At 42.3% G+C, this 25,466-nt stretch overlaps 2 protein-coding genes across 3 annotated transcripts in view; one reads left to right on the top strand and one right to left on the bottom strand.

The window, feature by feature from the left end:
- Window positions 1-594: 594 nt before the first annotated feature.
- Window positions 595-25,466, bottom strand: part of LOC143301653 (plastin-3-like) — a 156,885-nt gene continuing 132,013 nt past the window's right edge. For both annotated transcript variants that reach the window (XM_076616087.1, XM_076616086.1), the window contains exons 11-12: window positions 13,837-13,974; window positions 595-1,741 (exon numbers count right to left, since the gene is read on the bottom strand). In XM_076616087.1, coding sequence (XP_076472202.1) covers window positions 1,547-1,741; window positions 13,837-13,974 — 333 coding nt within the window. In that variant the 3' untranslated portion in view covers window positions 595-1,546. The remainder of the gene's footprint in view (window positions 1,742-13,836; window positions 13,975-25,466) is intronic.
- LOC143301654 (uncharacterized) lies at window positions 1,811-9,930 on the top strand. The gene is made up of 2 exons (XM_076616088.1): window positions 1,811-6,531; window positions 7,893-9,930. Exon 2 carries the CDS (start codon window positions 8,197-8,199, stop codon window positions 9,484-9,486), a length of 1,290 nt encoding a protein of 429 aa, XP_076472203.1. The 5' UTR covers window positions 1,811-6,531; window positions 7,893-8,196; the 3' UTR covers window positions 9,487-9,930.

Below are 25,466 nucleotides of genomic sequence, written 5' to 3'. Positions count from 1 at the left end.
TAGAAAGATATATGCATTCAACGGAAATGTTAAGTGCTGTATTTATGAGAAAATGGTGTCCATATATAAAACTTCTTGAAAACAGTAACCCATAACAAAATAGTATGAAAGATCAAAATGCACAATAATAATGAAGGCTCAATGATATATATATATATATATATATATATATATATATATGTGTGTGTGTGTGTATATATATATATATAATTTTAAAAAAAACTTGAACAGATGTACGTGAATGTGTAAGTATGCGAGTATGTAAATAATATATGCACTTATGTGTCTGCAGTAATAATGTTTAACACGACTGTGTAATGGGTGTTTTATATAGTCACGTATAGAAAACTAGAGGAAATGTGTTCATACATAAGATATCCTATGTGTGGGTTGTGTTCTTTTCACATTACGTTAGCGAAGCAAAGTGTCCATAACTCTATGCTGATGCTATTATATGTTATAAAACTGCACTGTTACACATGATGAAAATGTGTCCACCTTGACCAAATTAATAGAACAATATATTATAAGTATAATGACTTATGATGACGATGTTATTGTTAATGTACACTGTATTCATTTTTTTTTTCTTTCTTTGTTTTTTTCCCCTTTCTTTTCCATCTACTCTGAATTGTTATAATGAATTCATGTACAAAATAAAACGGTGGTCGACCCAAGAAAGTCCGGGAAAAAAAAAAAAAAAAAGTTCCTGGAGGATAGAAGTGAAGTGAAATTGGCCACCCAGGCCAGGAAATTCTGGTATGTTGTTTACTTAGACTGGAAGATCATGTACACTGGCTACCCAAGTACATGACCAGACAGCTGTATGTAAATTATCTCCCTTAGACCTGTCAGTGGAGAGAAACCTTGACATGTTGATCAACGATGGGGTGACAGTGGACTATGGAGTGCCTTGACTGCCTCATGCATTCAACATCATGCAGTATCTAAGAAGGCTCAAAGATCCAAACAGATATGAAGGTGTAGATATTGTGATGTATATGTGTCACCTTCACAGTTGTGGTTCCAAGAAGTCTGAAAGAACTCATTGCTAGTCCTGCAGCTTGTTGCCTGCTGTCAGTTCACTATGAATCCACACCAGGGATCCACATGGTGAAGTCTTATCTGAACTTCAATTGATAAAACCTTGCGCCTGAACTGAACTAAATCATTTACATTGAAAATAGTCTTCTAAATATCATATAAAGATGGAAAAAGAAAGAGAGAAAGAGAAAGAATTGCATTCCACAAATATTTTCTTGGTGAACAGCATGTTTGGTTTGAACAGTGCAGGACCCTATTTCTCCAGCCCAGTCACTGCTACAGTTATCTAACTGATAGATACAGCCATGTGCACCTAGATGTCCATGAGGAAGGCACATACATCTCTATGATTATCAGCTGTACACATGGGATGGAATGAAGATGCATCAGGAAAAAGACAGTTGAAAATGGAGGAGAAGATTAAGGAGAACGAGAGAGTGAAAGCAAGATTGGGGGAATGGAGAGAGAGAGGGGGAGGGAGAGAGAGTTGATCCAATCTACATTAGTCTTTCGCTCCGTTGTTGGCCTGCTGTGACTGGACAATGTTGCGTGCCGACATGTCACGCACCATCAGACAGGCAAACACTGTCAGCAGCATTTTGGGTTTGCACTCCACGATGTCTTCTGGCAAGGCATAGACCCCTGCACCAATCTTCCTGGCCAGGCCGATGGCATAGCGGGCATTGGCAAGGCGTTCCTGCCACAAGATGAGAGCTAAGTTAACCCCTTGACTGCTGCTGACAAGTATACTGTCAGTGAAGGCCTGCTACCTCACAAAAGTAAGATTCACATTACAGGTCAGGATGTCAGTCACTATTCTTTATCTGGACCTCTTCTTGGGAATACATTACCTTTGGCTAGTAGAATCAATTAAATCATTAAACAAAATACACAAAATGTTGGAAGTGCAGTTGCAACTGATGCTACATTGATATTTTACCAAGGCTCCATGTCAAGGGGTCAAAGGCACTACTGGCATTCTGCCTATCAGAGTTTAGAATAGCCAGTCATAACAAATGCATCTGATTTATTGCTTGTTTAAACTATATTGTTATATGTTTGTCTGATTGTATCATGCTGTCATCTGTAATCACACAGTGATCTCGTTTCCTTGACTATTTATGACACGATGTCATCTGTTTTTGTGCCTGATTTTATCACACTGTCATTTTATCATCAAACTGTCATCTGTTTCCTTGATTGTTTATGACACAATGTCACCTGTTTCCTGGTTTTATCACACTGTCATTTAATCATTATACTGTCATCTGTTTCCTTGTCTGTCTGGTTACATCACACTGTTATGTTTTGTTTCTTTGTCTGTCTGGTTACATCACACTGTTATGTTTTGTTTCTTTGTCTGTCTGGTTACATCACACTGTTATGTTTTGTTTCTTTGTCTGCCTGGTTACATCACACTGTTATGTTTTGTTTCTTTGTCTGTCTGGTTACATCACACTGTTATGTTTTGTTTCTTTGTCTGTCTGGTTACATCACACTGTTATGTTTTGTTTCTTTGTCTGCCTGGTTACATCACACTGTTATGTTTCTTCATCTGATTACATCACACTATTATGTTGCTTTGTCTGATTACATTATATTGTTGCCTTGTATTATTACACACACTGTTGTGTTGCCTTGTCTGATTATGTCACACTGTTATGTTGCCTTGTCTGATTATGCCACACTGTTATGTTGCCTTGTCTGATTATGTCACACTGTTATGTTGCCTTGTCTGATTATGTCACACTGTTATGTTGCCTTATCTGATTATGTCACACTGTCATTTATTACCAAACCGTCATCCATGTCCTTACTGCCGACTGTTCCCTGCAGTTATGCAGAGAAAAACCAGGCTGACAGCCATCACAAAGATCAACCATGTTTGTCCCAACATTGCTCTGGGAATTGCTGGTGGACTTTGCACAGCTGGAGGTGGAAGCGCCATGGCTGAATCAGTTTCGCATTGGACTTCTGGTCTATTGTCCACCAGTGACCAGAGTCCGAATCCCTATCATGCATGGTGTTGTGTCCTTGGAAATGGCATTTCACTCCAATTTTCCACTTCAATTTTCCTCACTCCAACCAAGTGTGAATAGGTATCTCACTTTGGCTGGGGAAAGTTAAAACGGCAGGAGAGGATAGTGTTCCACCTTTCTATACAGAGGCCTAGACACAGTGGATATAAATTCATTGCCCAAATGGCATAAAATGCTATGATGAGACCTTTAACCTGTTTTTCAAAGTTTAGGGTGGATTTTTTCCCTCCAAGGACAGAGACAGAGACTTCCTTAAGGTTAAAGGTGGTGATTTTTCCACCCTCCCAGGTTCCATTTCATTCAGACTTGCCTGTGCCTGAACCTCCTCCATGCATGGAGAAGATCAAAATTATGCATGTGTAAATCCTGTAACTCATGTCTATGAGAGGTTATAGAAACACAATCACAGCCTGTATGCACCACCCTGACAATGAGTACCACCAGTCTCCTATTTACTGCAAGGCATGAGCATGTCTGTCAATTTAGTCAATTTGAATAAGATGATTAACTGAGGTCCTGTGTACAGTATGCACACAGCACATGTTAAAGAACTTATGGCTACAAAATTGTTGTCCCTGGCAAAATTCTAAAGAAAATCCACTTGTGCATGTGTGTGACTGAAGCCTGACTGAATGACAGCAGAAACAAGTGTCAGTCAGCTTTACTCAGTTGGGAAGCCTGTTGGGTCCAGTGCTTTTCATACTCTACACCACTCCACTCACACCTCTCAGTGACACTAACTGCATCCGTCATGAAATGTATGCTGATGATACTCAATTTAACATTCTGATTCCCCTCCAAATTATGAACATCATATTCAACCTCTCCAAGACTGTGTCACAGAATTGAAAAACTGGATGACAGAAAACAAACTGAAGCTAAACGATGATAAGACTGAAGCCCACAGACTCCTTCCTCCATCAGTAGATGCCACTTCCCTGCCTTCCACTGTCGATCTCAGAAACTCTTCTATCTCATTCTCTGATCATTACTGTGACCTTGACTTTTTCCTCAACAAAAATATTTCCATGCAGTATCACATCAGTAAAACCTGTCAAGCAGCCTACTTTGAACTCAGACGAATCAGCTCCATACGCCACTACCTCACACTCGACGCAACCAAAACACTAGTTAGTTCATACATACTCTCTAGATTAGACTACTGCAACTCTCTTTTCATCGGTTGTCCGCAAACACTCCTCAGACCACTACAGCAGGTTCAAAACTCTGCCCAAAACTGAATTATAAAGCAAAAAGACCTGCATGCTGCATACCCCTTCTAAAAGAGTTGCACTGGTTACCCATAGACCAAAGAATCAAATACAAAGCTGCCTGTCTCTGCTACCATATCATATCTGGAACTGCACCCCAATACCTCTTTGACATCTTTCAAATCTATGTACCCTTCCGTTCTCTTCACTCTGCTGCCGATGATAGAACCTTCCATGTCCCAAAATACAAAAGTGAACAGAACGGTAGTCGAGCCTTTTTATCATGTTGTTCAAATATGGAACTTTTTTCATCACCACGTCCATCACAGCCCCTCACTGCCATCCCTTCCAGCAGCATTACCTCTACACCCTCTCTCATAATAAAAGTAGTTAGTTGATTATGCAGGTATATTTGTAATACTATTTGCACGGCGCAACACTCGGCTTATGTCACAGATTGACATAAGTTTTACATTTGGGCCAACAGCAAAGTGAGAGCTGTCTTATCGATGGTTTCTCCGGTCAATGGGAAATCATTTACAGCTTAGTCTTTTGTGAAGGACTATGACTCTCAAACTAGGAGGCAAAATTGCACTGGCTCTTAGTGCTGCAGCCTTGTGGGCTAGTTGGCCTTTGGGAACCATCCCCACACCGACTGTCCTAAAATCCTCTTGGCCGAGAGAGTGGGGATGTAACTTGGGCAAGACAGTCTCCACTATAATCAAATTCTAGCCCAAATAGTCAGAACAGCAGTTGTCTCCTCTGCTGTTCTAATGGTCATAGTCGGACACGACTGACTATCATATATATATATATATTTGTAACACTGTATTGTGTGTGCGTCAAATGTATGGATGGATGGATGGATGGATGCATGCATGCATGCGTGTATGTATGTATGTATGTGTAGCCGGGTTGGCTACGATCTTCGTTGGGCCAGCTTAGCAGACGATTGTGACTCGCCGAAGGTTACCAAGGAAGTTGTAAATCGGTCACAAGTTATCTCCCTTTACAGGGAACCGTATGATGATTTTCATCAATTTGTTAAATTATAAACACTTCCTTATAGATGAGATTATAGTTTTGTGTTATGTAACTTCAGAACGATCATACTTCTCAACTGTAATGATATCATTTGGCCAGAAAGCCTATAACTTTTTTAAACTAATATTTATGTGAATGAGTTTTGGCGCGATCTTCGAAATCCACTCAGTTGAAACATACAAAATACCTTCGTTTTCTATAAATCGATATAGTTGCCGTGGAATTTAGAATGTGCATTAAAATGTAAATGATTAAGCCTTCTTCTCGTGTACTGCTTTCCGTGTACACCTAAGTTATAGGCATGCGATGGTACGAAATGTCTGACGGCATTTCGGCGCCACAAAACTATCTCTTCTTCAAGCCATTGGAATTCGTCAGTGCCGATTTGAGCAAAATACGTTTTTACAATACCTACACATTTTTATATCGTGTCTTGCAGATGTTTGCATTTCTGTTATCAATCTGATTAGTATCGTGCATGTATAATTGTGTTGTAGTTGGTTTAAACGAAGTATTTCATTGTCGATCACAAGTGCCAAAAGCACCGCCAAGCGGTGCCGACACGGGAGCTATCCGCTGAGTTTTCTCTTGAATTTTTACATAAAAAATCTTTACTCTAGAAGCAGATTTTATAGATGATTTTTATATAGTTGGAAATTCAGGATGTTCAGTTACTTAACTGTTGCAATTATATTACATATTGCGACGTATTAATTGTTGTAATGTACAAAAATGATACATGAACTCGTTAAAAGCTCGTTCATTCAGTGACTCTTTTTGTTTACAGTTTTTAACTACATTAATTTTGTAGAAAATGGTTTAGCTTAAGAAAATGCTCGTCTCTTGTAGTTTTGTGTGATATATAATATGTCTATGTTAGTTCCCTGAGCCGAAAGTCAGAAGCCGCTAAAATTGGTCAAACAAACACAAGCTTGGCCCCTCAAGGCTCGCGGAGGGCCGGTTTCGTGAGTTGCTTCGCGGCGCTGGCTTTGCGGTTCGGCGGAACAGAATATAAGGAGTGAGCGAGTGCCAGACAAAGAGAGAACTCTCCTGGCCTGGAAGAATGAAAGAATAAAAGAAGAAAACCAGCACACTGCCTTCCCGAGTCTACCTTGCCTGGCTGCAGCTCTCTTCTGCAAACACCTTCTACCTGTCTTCACCTTCTCTAACACCACCTTACCACCCCGTCACATGTATGTATGTATGTGTGTATGTATGTATTGTACTAAGTTTGTATGAGCATATAATGTTTATTGTGCATGATTGCGAGTTGAAGACTGAGTGTTTCGTATGCGTGTGTGTGTGGATTGTAAAGTGCTTTGTACAGTGAGGAAATGTCCAGTTATAATTATTATCATTCTGCAAATGACACCATGTGCGCAAAGTGCTTAAAGCTTTGCCTCTGACAACAGATAGGCACTATATAAGTATCAATAATGATAATAATAGTTCAGTTAAGTTACTCAAGGAGGTGTCACTGCATTTGGACAAATCCATATATGCTACACCACACCTGCTAAGCAGATGCCTGACCAGCAGTGTAACCCAGCACATTCAGGCCTTGAGGGGGGCAGGGGGAAAGATGCATATGTAGCCGAGCGCTCAGCAGGCTACGATGGCTGCTATAGCTTAACTTACAGCACATGCCGTAGTAGATGACAGTTTTACTACGATGACTGTGTCCAACCATTGACCTGCTGATGTAATTTGCATTGCGCCATTCAAATTTTGAATGAAAGCCCATTCTAAACAAATGCTCCAAAGATTTATTAAATCAAGTATATGTATCATTCACTGCCAGATTATGCCTGATGTGCTTACACACACTTAAATCAGTTGGAAGCATATTTGTTTTTAGTGTTATAGTGTGTCAGGCACCTATGGTGGAAGCATGGGATTTTCTCAGACACACTGCTAACTGATGGACCCCTCCTTCCTACCTCCCTACTCTTTTCCCCCCACCCCCCTTCCATGGCATCTATCCCCACCAACACCCCTCCCCATACCCTCTCTCCCTTTCCCCCCCTTCCCTTGGCCAAGTACAGAGGGAGCAAGTTATCAAGAAATACTAAGTAAAGATGGTATCTCCTCTGACCATTCTCTTCCTATACACTCCCCTGCCCTTTTCCCTTCCACTCCCATCACCCTCAACCCCGTCCCCCCCCTCCCCCCTAACGCCCCTCCTTACCCCCCCCCCCCCCCCCCCCCATGTTGATCTCTGGCAGGATGGCATCTGCCTCAATGGTCACCACATGGTGTGGTGTGTTTATCATGAGCTGTTTAGAACAGAATCAGGGCTGGGCGATCCTTCCTCCTCCTTCCGTTCCTCTTTTCATCACCCCCCCCCTCCCCTCCCCTTCTCGTTGACAATGCTGGGTTCTGTGAGAAAAGTGCTGATGTGCAAGTCTAGCACTGTCAGTCCCAGATTGGTCTGTTAACTTCAGCCAATTGGAAACGTTCTGGGTTGGAAGATAGTTTGCATACAGCGCCAGCTTGTGAAGAGGATAAAATGAATAGGCAAGTGGGATTTCTTTCTTTTCCTTCCTTGAAGCAGGCCAGGAGAGCCAGACGGTCAAGACAGTACCATGGGGGCTGTGTGCTGTTAAGTTAGAGAAATAAACACCTCAATTCATCTTTCTAAAAGACCCTGCTGTGGTACGAGGAGAGAGTGGATTGTGCACCTATCCTCTGCCTGTTATCCTACTCTACCTCTTCACCTTCTACACCTACCCCTACTCCCCCTACCCCCACCACTACTACCCCCCTTTAACAACTTGGCGTCGCCGACAGGATCAGCAGGTGAGGTGTCTCTTAGCTTTAGCAGCACACAGCCCAACACAGCCCAACCCAGCCTGAGAATGACCATGCCTACTACCACAGCACAGCAGTCCCCCATGCAGTGGTGTGCGGCACCCACACTGCCAGTGTTCACTGGTGAGCCAGGCGAGACGTCGGCTGAGGACTTCGTCACTGAGGCGGAGAGGGTCCTGGCCGCATACCCCATGGGAGACGAGATGGCTGCATACTTCATCTACAGCCATCTGCAGGGACCCGCACGCAGAGAGCTGATGCTGCGGGACCTGGAGGACACCAACACCCCAGAGAAGGTGACCGGCATTCTGCTGGGGGTGTTCGGTGACGGACGGCGTGTCACCACACTACTGTCCATACTTTTCAGCAGGGTACAGCAGCCGGAGGAGTCCATCATGGACTACTCTCATGCTCTGCGCAGCATGGAGAGAACCATCCAGATGAAGACGACTGGGGCCCTCACCGCTGACATGCTGAGGGACCACTTCATCAGTGGCCTCCGGAACACCTTGTTGAAAAGGGAGCTGCGCCAGGTAGTGAGGCGAGAGCCTCAAACCACCTTCATCCAGGCAAGAGATGAAGCCCTGAGGCTGCAGAGAGAGCTGGAAGAGGACCAACAACAGCAACATGCCAGGGAACAGATGGCACGACTGGGGGACAAACTGTTGTTGTTGGAGGGAAAAGTCAGGTCCATGCAGGGGCTAGTGTCAGGTCTAGTTGGTCAGAGAGATGAGGTTTTAGTTAAGAACAGAGCTGTGGGCAAAAAGAAAAGGAAGAAAGTCGGGAAAGGAAAAATCCAGTCAGCAGTGGGGAATAGGATTTCCCCAAACCACAACAAGGGTAAAGATTTCCCCAAAGTAAAGAGCAAGGTTTCCCACAATGAAATACACAGAGACTTCCACAATGGTCTCAAGGGGCGGGATCACAAACTGCAAGAAAGGATTTCAGATAAACTGATGAAGAGCCATTCAGTAAGTGACTGCAATGGTGATGATCCATGCTGGGATGAATGGGTGCTGTTGCCCATGCCACCTGATCCAGGGATTCCTGGTCAATGTTGGAAGAAGGAGAATGGCGTAGACTGTCAAGCTGCAGTCAAGACTCCCAGACCATCACGCAAATCTGTGTGCACTGGTTTGTGTGAGACTAGCACCAGGTCTCATCTGAAGCCTGAAATGCACATGTCTTGTGGCTCAAAAGGTGCTAGAATGTCGGCTCAAATGGATAGGAACTGGGATGGGAGACTGACAGGGTCAATACTCCCAAAATGTAGTGCTATGTACAAGACTAATGCGAACCGCCTTTCAGTGAGTAGAATTGCTGCTGTAGCCTGCTAGTGGATCTGGTATTTTGCGTACAGGGTGGTGTTTTAGCTGGAAGTTTAATGCTGCTTTTCATGTTTTATGGTTACTCAGTCTGTTGAAGTTACAATTTCTATACTGGCCTTTCTTGTTTGAAGGTTTTTAGGTACTGCTTTTTTGTTGCTGACAATGTTCTGCATTTATTTGTAATATGTAAGGGTGACATACATCAGATAATGTATGATGACAGGGATTCCTGTAAGATCCTTATGTATTAATGTTTTGCTAATACTCTTCGTTGGAGAATTTGTCTCACCATTTACATGAAGCAAATGATTGGTATGCGATCTGCAGCAATGAGGACATTGCTTTCAAAAACAAGGGGTGGATGTTATAGTGTGTCAGGCACCTATGGTGGAAGCATGGGATTTTCTCAGACACACTGCTCACTGACGGACCCCTCCTTCCTACCTCCCTACTCTTCTCCCCCCCACCCCCCTTCCATGGCATCTATCGGTAATCCCCACCAACACCCCTCCCCATACCCTCTCTCCCTTTCCCCCCCTTCCCTTGGCCAAGTGCAGAGGGAGCAAGTTATCAAGAAATACTAAGTAAAGATGGTATCTCCTCTGACCATTCTCTTCCTATACACTCCCCTGCCCTTTTCCCTTCCACTCCCATCACCCTCAACCCCGTCCCCCCCTCCCCCTAACCCCCCTCCTTACCCCCCCATGTCGATCTCTGGCAGGATGGCATCTGCCTCAATGGTCACCACATGGTGTGGTGTGTTTATCATGAGCTGTTTAGAACAGAATCAGGGCTGGGCGATCTTTCCTCCCCTTTCCCTTCCTCTTTTCATCACCCCCCCCCCCCCTCCCCTCCCCTTCTCCTTGACAATGCTGGGTTCTGTGAGAAAAGTGCTGATGTGTAAGTCTAGCACTGTCAGTCCCAGATTGGTCTGTTAACTTCAGCCAATTGGAAACGTTCTGGGTTGGAAGATAGTTTGCATACAGCGCCAGCTTGTGAAGAGGATAAAATGAATAGGCAAGTGGGATTTCTTTCTTTTCCTTCCTTGAAGCAGGCCAGGAGAGCCGGACGGTCAAGACAGTACCATGGGGGCTGTGAGTGTCAAACTAGCATCTATTTTTCGGACTTAGTTTAATGCTTGATTTATGGTATACTTGGATTCTGTGACTAACACACTGGCTCAGTGGGATTGTGTTCTGCTACATGAATATCAAGTGAACCCTGAAATGTTGGGGGCTGTGAGTAATGCTTGTACTGGTAATTTGCTTTGTTGACAATTTACTTTATGGTTTTTGGAAACAGTTTGGAGTTTGTAGAATTGTGATGTTGTGTCACAAGAGCATTGAGAGATACTTTTTAGCTGATGTGGTATTTTACAGTTAATGTAACTGGAATGTGTTGATGCAGATACCATGACTTGTGAGAGAGCATAGCCAGCATGTGTATGGCTTAATTGTATTTGAGGCTAGTGACTGAGGGAAAAGTGGTTAAAATACACAATGTAGCCAATACATGACTAAATGGTGTACTGGTTTAGGGTATTTGGGTATCCCCCCCCCCCCCCCTTTCCTGTTTCCTATAGGTTGATATTATGGTATGATGCTTGGACATCATGTTTGGGTTTACATGTTGTGCATCTTGGCTTGCATAAATGATAATGTTCAGTAACATGTCAGTGGTGTGTCAATTGTTGACATACTGTGGGAACAATGTAAGCATTCAGCCACAAAGAAACACAGAGATTATGTGTGTTGCATCTGTGTAGAATGTTTTGGTTGCAACAGTTGGAGTTATTTTGAAGTATGACATACCTATTTTGTATGTTAGGTGGTGATAGTTATATTCAAGGTGAACAAATCTACAGGCTAACTGTATGCTCATGTGTTTCCATGTGTGTGTGCACATGAGTGATAATGCAATATGGGAACATGTGTGACTTGGTAGTTGTGATTACCATGTGCTGTAGTCATGTGTTATATGCCAGTGGGGTAACACATAGCTGAATGTGTTCAATAAGATTTGAGACCACTGAGAGGCAGTCCTATGTTGGTGCACACAGGTTGCTATATATTTACCAAATTACTTGGTAACTATATGATTCCCATGTAAAATTTTACCAGTGAGATACTTTGCAGAGACAAAGTACAGATTTGTTCAATCTTAATGGAAACAGCTATTACTATATGGTGATTTAACTGGAGTTAAACACTGGGAGTTGGTAATTGTCTGCCACATACTTGGTGCGGCAGCTATTATTCTATGGTGGTTTGACAGGAGTTAAACACTGGGAGTTAGTATTTGTTTGTCATATATTTGGTGCACATTAACTTATATGCCACTGATTGTTGATGGTAAGCTATATGAAGCTTGTTTTACATTTTTACATAGATCTCTTTGAGAAGAGAGTGTACAGCTAGACATTGAGTGGCAGAATGGAGAAAGGTTATTTGTGGAATTGTTTACTTGTCCAGACAACATAATGATGTTTCTGTTACATCAGTGCAATTATGTTTAGCATATGTTTTGGTATTGATTTAACCTGGGTTTTAATATTGTGTGTGTTCCAGGTGTGCTGTTAAGTTAGAGAAATAAACACCTCAATTCATCTTTCTAAAAGACCCTGCTGTGGTACGAGGAGAGAGTGGATTGTGCACCTATCCTCTGCTGTTATCCTACTCTACCTCTTCACCTTCTACACCTACCCCTACTCAACCCCTACCCCCACCACTACTACCCCCTTTTTAACATTAGTTTAATCATTTGTCAGTGTAAGGATTTCAACTGATGCTAAGATAAAGTCATCTTCTTCATTCGTCACTTATAGTGCTACAATCTTCAATTCTATATGTGATCACTTATCATACACTACAACCATACTATCATAGTGTTTGGATGAGAAAAGATCAGGCACCAAAAGATACAAAGCAAATTTTTATTGTCATCACTTAATGACAATCACCTCTTGCATTTGGCGTTGCTGACATGCTTGGCCGAATTTGAAATTTACATACAATTACATACTGGCAGAATTGCTGCAATTTCCTCTTTAAATCTATACCATTTGTATTTGTCAGTGTTCCCCTATGTTAAACTGATTTAATGCTATTAGCAATTTTCAGCTACAAACTCATTAAAAGTGGTCAATTATAGATGACAAATTGACATTATCAATTCATCTTAAATAATCAACACTTCATTTTATACTCATTAGAAAGGTGGTGCTGAGCTCTTTCTTTTGCAATCAATCCGATGTAAATTAGTTCAGGAATCATTTAGAAATCTATCATTTAACACCTGGCAACAAACACAAATCTGCTCAGTTTTAGACTGGCCAGGACTGGTTTGCTTCCTGCCTTGCGGCGATGTCTGTGTTGTTCACATGGTCACTATAACTGCTGGCTGATCAGTTTGACAGATGCTGTGCTTGAGCCCACATGTTCAGTATATTGCACACAGTGTCAACAGTCTAACATTCTACTGCACTGTCTTCTTTTCTTCTTTACCTCCTTTATCTATTGTCAAATAAAACAATAGAAAACCCTTTGTGACTGGCCTTTATATGTCCTTGGACTGTGCAAGGATATTTCTATCCCATCACTTTCTATCCTGTTAATTCTTCAATCCTTTAATTTAAATCCCTTTCATCTGGCATGAGATCCATGGTCACTGACAAAACTGGGGTCGCCAACAGGATTTATTCAAGGATATTTTTTATTGTTTTAATTCTGTAATCCTTTTTATGAAAATTCAACCGACCATACATACATAAAACCCCTCCCCCTATCCTGCCCTGCTGTTACACATAAACAAATAAACTAAATTAATGTACAATTGAATAAATAAAAAGATTACAATAAAAGATAAAAATACAAATACAAATAATATAAAATGAAAATAAGTACCCAGTAAGGAAATAGATAAAAACAAATAAAAAAAAAATGAACAAAAAAGAAAACAAAACCAGTGACAATAATAATGATAACAGACAGATAAACAAGTAAGCAAATAACTGTAAGTAAACACACACACACACACACACACACACACACACACAGAGATATGCAACAAATATGCAGTTTCACAGATATGAAAACACAAACAAAAGTACATAGGCCCAACACTACACATAAAAAAACAAGCCCCGACACACACACACACACACACACACACACACACATACACACACACACATTCCCCATCTCCCACATTACCCCCATTCCCTGTCTTTAATAACCCAATAACCTGTCTAACAGTGCATCTCAGTCCTAAAAACGTTGTACATGAGCTTAGAACTACAACTACAGAAGAGGTTTTCTGAAAACCACCTCAAACACCCAAACCGCTGTCACCCAGACTTACATCCTTGTTACCAGTATTCATATTCACATTGTCCCAGTTGACAATGTCTTCTTTGATGGACTCGATGACCTTTGTCACAATGACACCATCGCTCAGGGCAGGATCACTGAAACTGCTGATTCGCTCTTCCTTCTTCACCTGCAAGCATGTGAACAGATGTGTAAGGTAGGGAAGAAAAAGACAAAGACAGGTACATGAAGGTGTGTAAAGTATACAGAGTGAGAAGAAGACAGGGACATACACAGGTGTGTAAGGAGGACAGAGTGGTGTGAAGACAGAGACATACACAGGTGTGTAAGGAGGACAGAGCGGTGTGAAGACAAAGACATACACAGGTGTGTAAGTTTTATGTTGTGTGTGTGTATTATAGGAGTATGTGTATGTACAGCTTGTGCACACATGAATACTACAACAGATCAGTGGGTGACAATTTCTCTGAGCTCTTTACTTGCAGCAACTGTTGACATCCTCTGCGCATCTAGTTACGCACATATCCAGTAAACATGTAATGTCTATTTTTAGATAGGTTACGATGGACTCATCTCTCACTATCTTCAAATAATGTTTCCATCCTGAAAATCTTCAATCATTAGAATCAAAGAATAAGTGACTTTGAAATACTGATTACAACTTGATGTATTTTAGTAATTATTGAGTATTGTCTCTGTAGTAGTTTAAAACACAACATGCTTATGAATGGTAATGAAGTGGCACAGTTAATAAATTAAGCAGTTCTTTAACACATGAAATATTCCTTCCAGCTGTCACTTTGCAAGTTGAAAAGTTTATGAAGAGAGACTTGATTACAGTCTTTTCTTTGTTATTTACATGTTAGATAAATGAAATGAAGAAAATAAAGATGGAATAAAAAAGAATATCCAAATAAATATATGTGTGTTTGTTTTCGAATGTATGTGAACCAGGATGTGAGAAAACATAGTGTTAATGGAAGTGACTGCTGTGGCAGTGTGTGCTGCTCAGTTCAGCAAATAGTCTTTGAGGTACGTGGGTGGTTTCCTGATCCGGGCTGATATGGTCAACATTCGGGACTGGCAGCATTGGACTGGAAACCAGGTGCTGGCTTAGGTGAAGTCATGGGTTGTCGGTGAAGGGGATGTTACTGGCCTCAGTGTTGGAGCTATGGGCAGTTGAGGGAGCTGTCCCTTTCACATGCTTGAATCAGCTGTTTGGTCTTCACTATGCCCTGGTGGCCCTGATGTGTGATGCTGATGACTTGTTGCTGTAGACTGTTTGGAATATACGAGTTGATGTCCACGCTGGATGACATCATCAGTGACGATTAATTCATCCTTGAATGTACTGAAGGCTGCTAGGTCAGGATCATGCCATCTTTCAGTCAGAATAGCAGACATAACTCTCTGTAGAGTGGGGGCTTCTTGAGCAGCGGCACGCACTTTGTCTAGAGTCATAGCTTTGGGTTCTGCATTTCTGGAGACATAATTAACATAGTTTTCAGCTGCGTTCTCTTCTGGCTGTAGTGTGGGGATGACGACTCACGTAGTTGGCAGGATTAAGCTCATCATGACCTGGGCAGTATTGGAGTGTCATACCATAGGGCATTAATCTTAGCCTCCATCTTTCGATCCTGGCTGTGGTTGGTTTGGGGCTCTTGGTGATTCCAAGGAGCAGCTTATGGTCGGTAATGTCTGTGAAAGATGACCCATAAATGTACAGGTGGAATCGTCTGATGCCAAAGATGACAGCAAGCATCTCTCTGTCAGTCTGTGAAAAGTGTCTTTTCATGTCAGTGAGAGTACGGATGGCATAGCAAATCACCTTTCCTTCTTGCATGAGGATGGTGGAAACTCCAACAGGACTAGCATCTACTGCCATTTCAGTGGCCTTACTAGGGTCAAAGTAGGTGAGGACATGTGAACTTGTGAGTGTCTCTTTCACCTTCAGGAAGGCTGCTTGTTCTATTTTTCACCATAACCAGCTGACATCCTTCTTTGTGAGATGACATAGAGGCTCAACGATTGTCGCATATTTAGGAATGAAGTGCATGACGTGTCATGCCAAGGAAAGACTACATTTCTGCAGGAGACTGTGGTGGACTGATGTTTGAGATTGCTTGAATCTTTGCTGGATCAAGGCTGACACCTTTTTGTCCAAAGGTATAACCATAGAATGTCAGTTGTTTGGCTGAGAAGATGCATTTCTCTGTTCAGCTTGGCACCCTTTTCTTGTAGATGTTGCAGTGTGGCACACAGACCGGCGTCATCGTCATTTTGTGTTTTTCCACACACGATGATGTTGTCAAATAAATTCTTGGCTCCAGGTATGTCTCTCAGCAGTTCTGATATGGTGTGTTGAAAGATCTTGGCTGCTGCATTCACTTCGAAGAGTAGTCTTTTGTAGCGTCTGAAGCCTGCATGTGTAGAGAATGTGGTGAAGAATCTGCTCTGTTCATTCAGCTCTAACTGGTGATAAACATTGGTCCTGTCAAGCCTGGAGAATACAGTAGTTCATTCAGATCATGAAGGAGGTCATCGATCGTTGGCATCAAGTGTCTTTCACGCTTCATGGCTTTTTTAGGCTCACGCATGTCTATACATATGCGGACACCCTGGCTTTTCTTCGGGACAACGATGATGGGGCTGACCCAAGGTGTTGGGCCAGTGACCTTTTCAATGATGTCCATGCTCTTAAGTCTATCCAGGTCCTTCTCCACCTCCTTTCTGACGTGAAAAGGAACACGACAATGTGACTGTGCGACTGGCTGTATTGTTCGTCAACATGCAGTTTGATGCTGACATCTTTGATTTTGCCCATCCCTGGGGACAATCAGAAAAATTTTTAATGATAGGGCAAGTAGTGTGTGAGGCAAGGGCAAACTGAATCAGTCCTAGCTCTAAAGCAGTTTTGCTACTCAGCAAGTTGTTGATGGGAGCATCAGGGTTGTGATGAATCACATGGAATGTAGCACAACAGGAACGATTCATGTACTGAATGTTTGTTTGGAAATGTCCGGCCACATCCAGTGGATCAGTAGATCTGAATGCACAGATCTTGGGTGATCATGGGGAAATAGACAATAAAACTTCATGCACAAAGCTGTCTATAACGTTCACAGTGGCACCTGTGTCAACAATGAACTGAACAGGCTTGCCACAAATGGGAATGGTGACTTTGGGGCTGCCTGGTTTAGTGGTGTTGTCAACAGTGAAGACATGTTCATCTCCACTTGAAAAGTCAGTATCAAATTCATGCTCTAATGCACTTTGATCATTCATATTTTCTCACAAGTCTTACTTGGGCTTACTTGGGCGCACATGTGATAACTGACATACTCATGCGAAATGTTTATATTTTCCACATGATGAACATTGTTTTCCTTTGGCAGGGCATGTCTTGCTGTGAGTGTGAGGAAGATCAAGGTCCGTCAATATGGGTGTTCCCCAGGGAAGTGTGATTTCTCCCACTCTGTTTTCACTAATGCTTTATGATATGAAAAATATCAACACAAATGGTGCCACATTAGTAGCTTACGCAGATGAGATAGCTCTCTGGAAGAATGTAAACTAATATTACAAACAATACATCAAAACGAAATAAAATTATTAAGCATTTTCAAGATGCCATCAACAACATTGTGGATATATGAAAGAAAGTGGTTTTCTCCTGTCTGCTGAAAAGACTGTTTTCGTCATATTTACAAAAAAATTGATTGAATTTGAAGGCAGGGATGCTATTAAAATAAAGGTAAATGACACTATCATATATCCGAATAAACAGGTGAAATTTCTCAGAGTTATCTTCCATTATAAACTTTTTTGGACTAAGCATATAAACTACCTTATTGAGAAGGCGAGGAAGAAAATAGCTCTATTACGTGTGCTTTCTGGAATCCCTGTTATAAAGTGTGGCAATAATCTTATCAATGCTGCAATGGGACTAGTCCGCTCAATTATATCATATGGTCAGGAAATCTATTTCACTGCTTCAAACTCTGATCTTCATAAACTGACAAGTATTGATTCCTTAGCTTTTAAGATTGCACTTGGGTTACCGCGATGGGCTTCAATCGACAAAACATACAAAGAAGCTGGTGTTTTACCATTACCTGAACACAGGAAATTATGTGCCTGTAACTACATGGTAAGGGCTAGAGCTGTTCCAAATTCGGTTGTCTCTGAAATTGATGAAGAAACATACATCTGTAGAGAAATTCGTAACAAAGCTGTATACACATCCTTGTTCGATTTTACTAAGTCAGTCTTTGAGAGTTGCAGTCTGTCTCTTTCCCAGATTGTGAAAATTCCGCATTGTTTTCATCCGCCTTGACTGACAGAGCAAGTAAATATTATTTTTACATATGGACAATTAAAAAAGAGTGACAGTCCACTCATTATTGCCTCTCAGGCCAAAGAACTAATTAATACACATTTCAAATATTACCTCCGTGTTTTCACAGATGGATCAATCAGTAGTAACTCTGAAGTTGGAGCCGCTTTTGTAATCCCCGAGCTTAACATTAAAAAGAGATTCCACTTAAATAAAGGTTGTTCAATTTTTACTGCTGAATTGTTTGCAATTCTGATGGCTTTCACCTTTTTTTTAGTGATATGCCTCTTGTGCCTGCAAAAATCCTTATACTATCTGATTCAAAATCAGCATTGATGGCTTTAAATAATCAATCTTCATCTGAACGAGCAGATATTATGTACAAAATTTTGTTTTTAATCCACCAGTTAATTATGCGAGGCTCCGACATTTCACTCTTGTGGGTTCCTGGACATTCTAATCTTCGTGGCAACGAAATGGCCGATTTTTGTGCCAAGGAAGCGGCATTGAACAATTCAGTTTCAATCAATTACAATATTCCTATTTCTGTTTCTGAAGCCTGTACTATTCTTTCAACATATATCTGGAGTTTCAGACAGAAACAGTTCTTAGAAAACTCAAAAAAGCAGCTCTGGTGGGATCTCTCTCTTCCAGTAAGAAAAGGCACTAACCCCCCAGGATCAATTTCCAAAAGAAACTTGACACACAGGCTAAGAACTAATGCATGGTTATGCAGATTTTTGAAACCGTCACCACTGTGTATTTGTCGTAAGACTCCTGACATCCCACATTTTTTGCTCAAATGTCCAGATACACATTTACATTTCAACCCCCTTCATGATATGTTTACATCCTTTAATCTTCCATTCGCCATGTCCAGTGTTTTTCACCCTAGCAAAGAAAATCGTTGGTCTCTGACAAAAGCCGCAGTTGACCTAATTAAAAGTCATCCAACTGGTCGGTTTTTCTAATTTGTTTCATCCCCCTTCTTTTTTTTTTCTTTTTCTTTTTTTTATGCTGCAGAGGTTCCCCTCTGTTTTATTTAATCCAAAGTAGTGTTTCGTTTTGGGTGATAGCGTCAGATTTACTTGTAGAGCAAAGTTCCCATTATTCTAATTAGTGGAACTGTTCGCCCCTAACATGTAATATGTCGTCTTGATTACATTACGAAACCTTAATTTGATGAGAAAGAGTGAGAGACAGTGTGAGTGTGTGTGTGAGTGAGTGGGCAGGGGAATGAGGTGGGGGAATTATAATGGGCGTTTGTGTGCATGCATGGATGTATGTAGGGAGAGGGTGGGGGAGACACGTATGTGAGTATGTGTGTGTGTTAGAATATTTTTTGGGATAATGATATTAATGAAATTTGGTAAATTGATTTGTTAAATATGTTCTTTTTAAATCATACCTTCCCTCAAATCAGAATTTCCTTGTGTTGCTCAGTTAATATTTTATTCAAATGGTTGCGAAAATGTCAGTACAACAAACAGTTAATCTGACAATAAATGGTTTCAGTCAGTCAGTCAGTGTGAGGAAGACGGTTTCCACAGTAGTGACACAGTTTGCTGTTCATCTTACTAGCAGTAGCACCTCAGGAATATCTGCACAAACCCAGCACAAACCAAGTGATTGTTCATCAGAGTGCACAGGAAATTTTTCAAATGGCTGCAAGGTCATGGCGATCAGTTGGTGTTGTTTTAGATTTTTGTTCAGCTTGAAGCAAAGGCAAAATTCATGAGAAAGTCACTCTTACCTTCATTACTCATCTCCAGTGTTTATGTTGTGTGCGTGTATTATAGGGTTATGCGTATGTACGGCTCTCGCACATGTGACACTACAACAGATCAGTGGGTGACAGTTTCTCTGAGCTCTTGCAGCAACTGTTGACATCCTCTGTGCATCTAGTTATGCATATATCTGGTAAACATGTAATGTCTATTTTCAGATAGGCTATGATGGACACAACAGTAAGGTGGACAAAGTGCAGTGAAGACAGGGACATACACCGCTGTGTAAGGTAGATGAGTGGGGTGAGGACAATGACATACACTGGTGTGCAAGGTGGATAGAGGAGTGAACACAGAGACATACACATGTGTGTAGGGTAGATGAGTGGGGTGAAGACAGTCCCTGTAAACAGGTGTGGAAGGCAGAGAGAATGGAGTGAAGACAATGACATACAAAGGTGTTTGAGGCAGACAGAGTGTGGGGATGACAAAACATATACAAGTGAGTTTGGTGTGGTGTGAGGACAGGTGCATACACAGGTGTGTAAGGCAGAGAGAGTGGGGTGAAGACAGGGACATACACTGGTGTGTAAGGTGGTTAGAGGAGTGAAAACATAAATATGCACAGGTGTGTAGGGTAGACGAGGGGGGGGGGGGGAGACAGGGACATACACAGGTAAGGTAGACATAGTGGGGTGAAGTCAGGGACATACACAGGTGTGTAAGGTGGACAGAGTGGGGTGAAGACAGGGACATGCACAGGTGTGTAAGGTGGACAGAGTGGGGTGAAGACAGGGACATACACAGGTGTGTAAGGTGGACAGAGTGGGGTGAAAACAGGGACATACACAGGTGTGTAAGGTGGACAGAGTGGGGTGAAGACAGGGACATACACAGGTGTGTAAGGTGGACAGAGTGGGGTGAAGACAAACACAAACACAGGTATCTGAGGTGGACAGAGTGGGGTGAAGACAAACACAAACACAGGTGTGTAAGGTGGACAGAGTGGGGTGAAGACAAACAAAAACACAGGTATCTGAGGTGGACAGAGTGGGGTGAAGACAAACACAAACACAGGTGTGTAAGGTGGACAGAGTGGGGTGAAGACAAACACAAACACAGGTATCTGAGGTGGACAGAGTGGGGTGAAGACAAGCACAAACACAGGTGTCTGAGGTGGACAGAGTGGGGTGAAGACAAACACAAACACAGGTATCTGAGGTGGACAGAGTGGGGTGAAGACAAACACAAACACAGGTATCTGAGGTGGACAGAGTGGGGTGAAGACAAGCACAAACACAGGTATCTGAGGTGGACAGAGTGGGGTGAAGACAAGCACAAACACAGGTGTCTGAGGTGGACAGAGTGGGATGTCCACTGCTCAGTCTCCTTCCGTTGCTTGTCTGTCTGACTCACCTGATTCACCATCAAATTCCTTTCAGCCTACTTCTGATCTCTTTCATGCCTGTCTGTTCAATGCTCAATCTGTCTGCCCTGATCAAAAGACTGACTATATTTATGATTATATTTTTGAAAATAACTTTGATATCGTATTTCTTACAGAAACCTGGCTAAAATCACAAGGTCATGAACCCAAACTGAAACAACTGACCCCTCCTGGATACAAAACCAAGTCACTTCCTTGACTGTCTCATGGAGGTGGCATCGCCATCGTCTACAGAGACATCTTGGAGTCTTCCCTTTCCTTCTCCCATAACCACGCCTTTACACATGATACTTTTGAAATGCTTGAAGTCACTCTCAATGTTCCCGGTCACTCAATCATCTTCTGTTGTCTCTATCATCCTCCTCCTAGTCGTAAAACCAGCCTAACATCTTCTCTGTTTCACGATGAGTTCCAAACACTACTTGATCACTGCAACCTTTGTTCTGGCAAACTTATCATCCTCGGAGATTTCAACTTTCATTTTGACAACCAAACCTCCACTGATGTCAAACGCCTATGTCAATCTCTGTCCAATCATTCTCTATCTCAGTTCATCACATAACCAACACACAGATCTGGCCATACGTTGGACTGGCTCATCACATGTGACTCTGATGCCATGATTGCATCAGTGACTGTAACCGTCAAACTTTCTTCTGACCATTCTGCTGTTGTATTCTCGCTTAATATTTCAAAACCTACCAGAACCAAAAAATCTGTTACTCATCGCAACCTAAAGTCCATCAACACTTTTTCTTCTCAAGCTGCTGAACGTCTTTCCAAATTTTCTTCCTGTACCGATGTCTCCACACATTACAACACTGTTCTCTCTGAACTGCTGGATGAACATGCACCCCCCACTACCCACATGCTGCCTGATAGGCCTTCCGCCCCATGGTACACACAAGACATTTGACTTGCAAAACGCAAACATCGCCAGTTGGAAAAGCGATGGCAAGGAACAAAACTGAAAGTCCACAATGAGATCTAAAACAAATAAATAAAGTCAAACATATGATCTCATCAGTGAAGACAAACTTTTCTTCTCAAGTTATCGATGCCACATCCACCAAATCTTTTTATTCTATCATGTCAAATCTTCTTGGTACTGCAAAAAAGACTCCTCTTCATTCTGCCTACACTTTATCTGAACTCCCCAATGTCTTCTCCTTTTTCTTTTTCAACAAAGTCCAAAATATTTGTACGAGCTTGGACCAGATGCCTTTCTAACCTGCTTATCCTGATCCTCAATTCAACGGCGCTCCTCTTCATTCCTTCAATCCACTGACTGAAACAGAAGTGAATGAAATCCTGAAAGAAATGACAATAAAATCCTGTGAACTTGATCCTATACCAGCCTCTGTCTTTTCTCAGTGTGTCTCACAGCTTGTCCCCAAAATCACCAATAATTATTGTCAACTCATCTCTTCTTACTGGAACGTTTCCATTCACTTTCAAAACTGCAATCATCCAGCCTCTTCTGTAGAAACCCAACCTTGATGCAAATATTTTGAAAAATTATCGACCAGTTTCTAACCTTCCTTTCCTGTCCAAACTCCTTGAAAAATCTGTCCTGAAGCAGCTCAACAACCACCTTTGTTTCAACAATCTCCTTTACCTTTTCAGTCTGCATATCATGCCAACCACAGCACCGAAACCACTCTCCTTCACATCCTGAACAATCTACTGCTAGCATCCGACTAAGGAAAAATTTCCCTTCTCACTCTTCTTGACTTGTCAGCCGCCTTTGACACGATAGACCATTCAGTCCTTCTTTCCTGTCTTCATTTTACATTTGGCATCAATGGCACTGTTCTCAACTGGTTCAAATCTTATCTCGATGATTGATTCCAGTCTGTCATCGTCGATAATTTCCAGTCTGAACCTGTTAAAATCAAACACGGAGTCCCACAGGAATCTGTTTTAGGCCCAGTTCTCTTCACACAAAGCACTGCTCCTCTCGCTGAAATTATCAACCACCACAATGTTAGTCATCATTCCTATGCTGATGACACTCAACTTCAGAAGAGTGATACCCCTGAAAAATTGTCCTCGCTCTTGCAAGAAACATCTGAATGCTTCCTGGACATTCAAAACTGGATGACTCTAAATAAATTACAACTGAACGCAGACAATACCAAAGCAATGATCATAGGAGCTAAACAAAAACTCTCTTCCATCACAGCTGACAAAATCAAACTTGGCAGTATATCCATCCCTCTTTCCAGCTCAGTCAGGAACCTTGGCGTTGTCCTTGACAACACACTGTCCACGCAAACATGTCGGTCAGACATGTCAATCCTGCTACTGTCAGTTGCAAAGCATCAGTTCCATTCGGAAATATCTGTCCACCGACGCAACATCTAGACTTGTCGTTTCTCTCACTCTCTCTCGCCTTGACTACTGTAACTTCCTATTGTCTGGTTTGCCTGCTTCATCGGAGTGGAGTGATGGCCTAGAGGTAATGCGTCAGCCTAGGAAGCAAGAGAATCTGAGCGCGCTGGTTCGAATCACGGCTCAGCTGACGATATTTTCTCCCCCTCCACTAGACCTCGAGTGGTGGTCTGGACACTAGTCATTTGGATGAGATGATAAAGCGAGGTCCCATGTGCAGTATGCACTTAGCGCATGTAAAAGAACCCATAGCAACAAAAGGGTTGTTCCTGGCAAAATTCTGTAGAAAAATCCACTTGGATAAGAAAAACAAATAAAACTGCATACAGGAAAAAATACAAAAAAAATGGGTGGCGCTGTAGTGTAGCGACGCACTCTCCCTGGGGTGAGCAGCCCAAATTTCACACAGAGAAATCTGTTGTGATAAAAAGAAATACAAATACAAATACAAATCCATTCAGTCCCTTCAGCACATACAAAACTCTGCTGCCCGACTTGTCCTCAGAAAGAAAAGATCTGAACACATTACTCCTATTTTGCAATATCTCCATTGGCTTCCTGTCTCACACAGAATAAAGTATAAGATCAGCACTCTATGTTATAAATGTATTCACAATCTGCCCCTTCCTATCTTTGTGGCTGCCTTCACCTCTACACTCCATCTCACTCTCTACGATCGGCTTTGGATCCACTCTGTTTACGCATACCCGGATTCAAACACTCCACTGTTGGACGCCTTTCTTTGTCTCTGGACCTTGTATTTGGAATGAACTTCCTCTTTCGCTTCATCAGGTCTCCGCACTCAGCTCTTTCAAGTCTGGCCTCTTCAAAAAGATAGCCTCCCTCCCCTACCTCTTGTCTTCAGTTTCTTCAGTTTTAGAGTTACGCATGCGTGTGAATGACTGGTGTGAAAGCGCTTAGATTTGTCTCTGCACAAGATTCAGCGCTATATAAATACCATTATTATTATTATTCTTAAGACAGGGACATACACAGGTGTGTAAGGTGGACAGAGTGGGGTGAAGACAAAGACATACACAGGTGTGTAAGGCGGACAGAGTGGAGTGAAGACAGGGACATACACAGGTGTGTAAGGTGAACAGAGTGGGGTGAAAACAGGGACATACACAGGTGTGTAAGCTGGACAGAGTGGGATGAAGACAAGGACATACACAGGTGTCTAAGGTGGACAGAGTGGGGTGAAGACAGGGACATACACAGGTGTGTAAGCTGGACAGAGTGGGGTGATGACAAGCACAAACACAGGTGTCTGAGGTGGAAAGAGTGGGGTGAAGACAGGGACATACACAGGTGTGTAAGGTGGACAGAGTGGGATGAAGACAAGGACATACACAGGTGTGTAAGGTGGACAGAGTGGGGTGAAGACAGGGACATACACAGGTGTCTAAGGTGGACAGAGTGGGGTGAAGACAGGGACATACACAGGTGTGTAAGCTGGACAGAGTGGGGTGATGACAAGCACAAACACAGGTGTCTGAGGTGGAAAGAGTGGGGTGAAGACAGGGACATACACAGGTGTGTAAGGTGGACAGAGTGGGATGAAGACAAGGACATACACAGGTGTGTAAGGTGGACAGAGTGGGGTGAAGACAGGGACATACACAGGTGTGTAAGGTGAACAGAGTGGGGTGAAAACAGGGACATACACAGGTGTGTAAGCTGGACAGAGTGGGATGAAGACAAGGACATACACAGGTGTGTAAGGTGGACAGAGTGGGGTGAAGACAGGGACATAC

Source organism: Babylonia areolata, chromosome 27 (genome assembly GCF_041734735.1).
Source record: "Babylonia areolata isolate BAREFJ2019XMU chromosome 27, ASM4173473v1, whole genome shotgun sequence".
Classification (NCBI taxonomy): domain Eukaryota; kingdom Metazoa; phylum Mollusca; class Gastropoda; order Neogastropoda; family Buccinidae; genus Babylonia; species Babylonia areolata.
This window is presented reverse-complemented; position numbering and strand designations above follow the sequence as displayed.

Coding starts and splice junctions, on each gene's coding strand:
- LOC143301654 (XM_076616088.1), top strand. CDS start 8,197: ATGACCATGCCTACTACCACAGCACAGCAGTCCCCCATGCAGTGGTGT.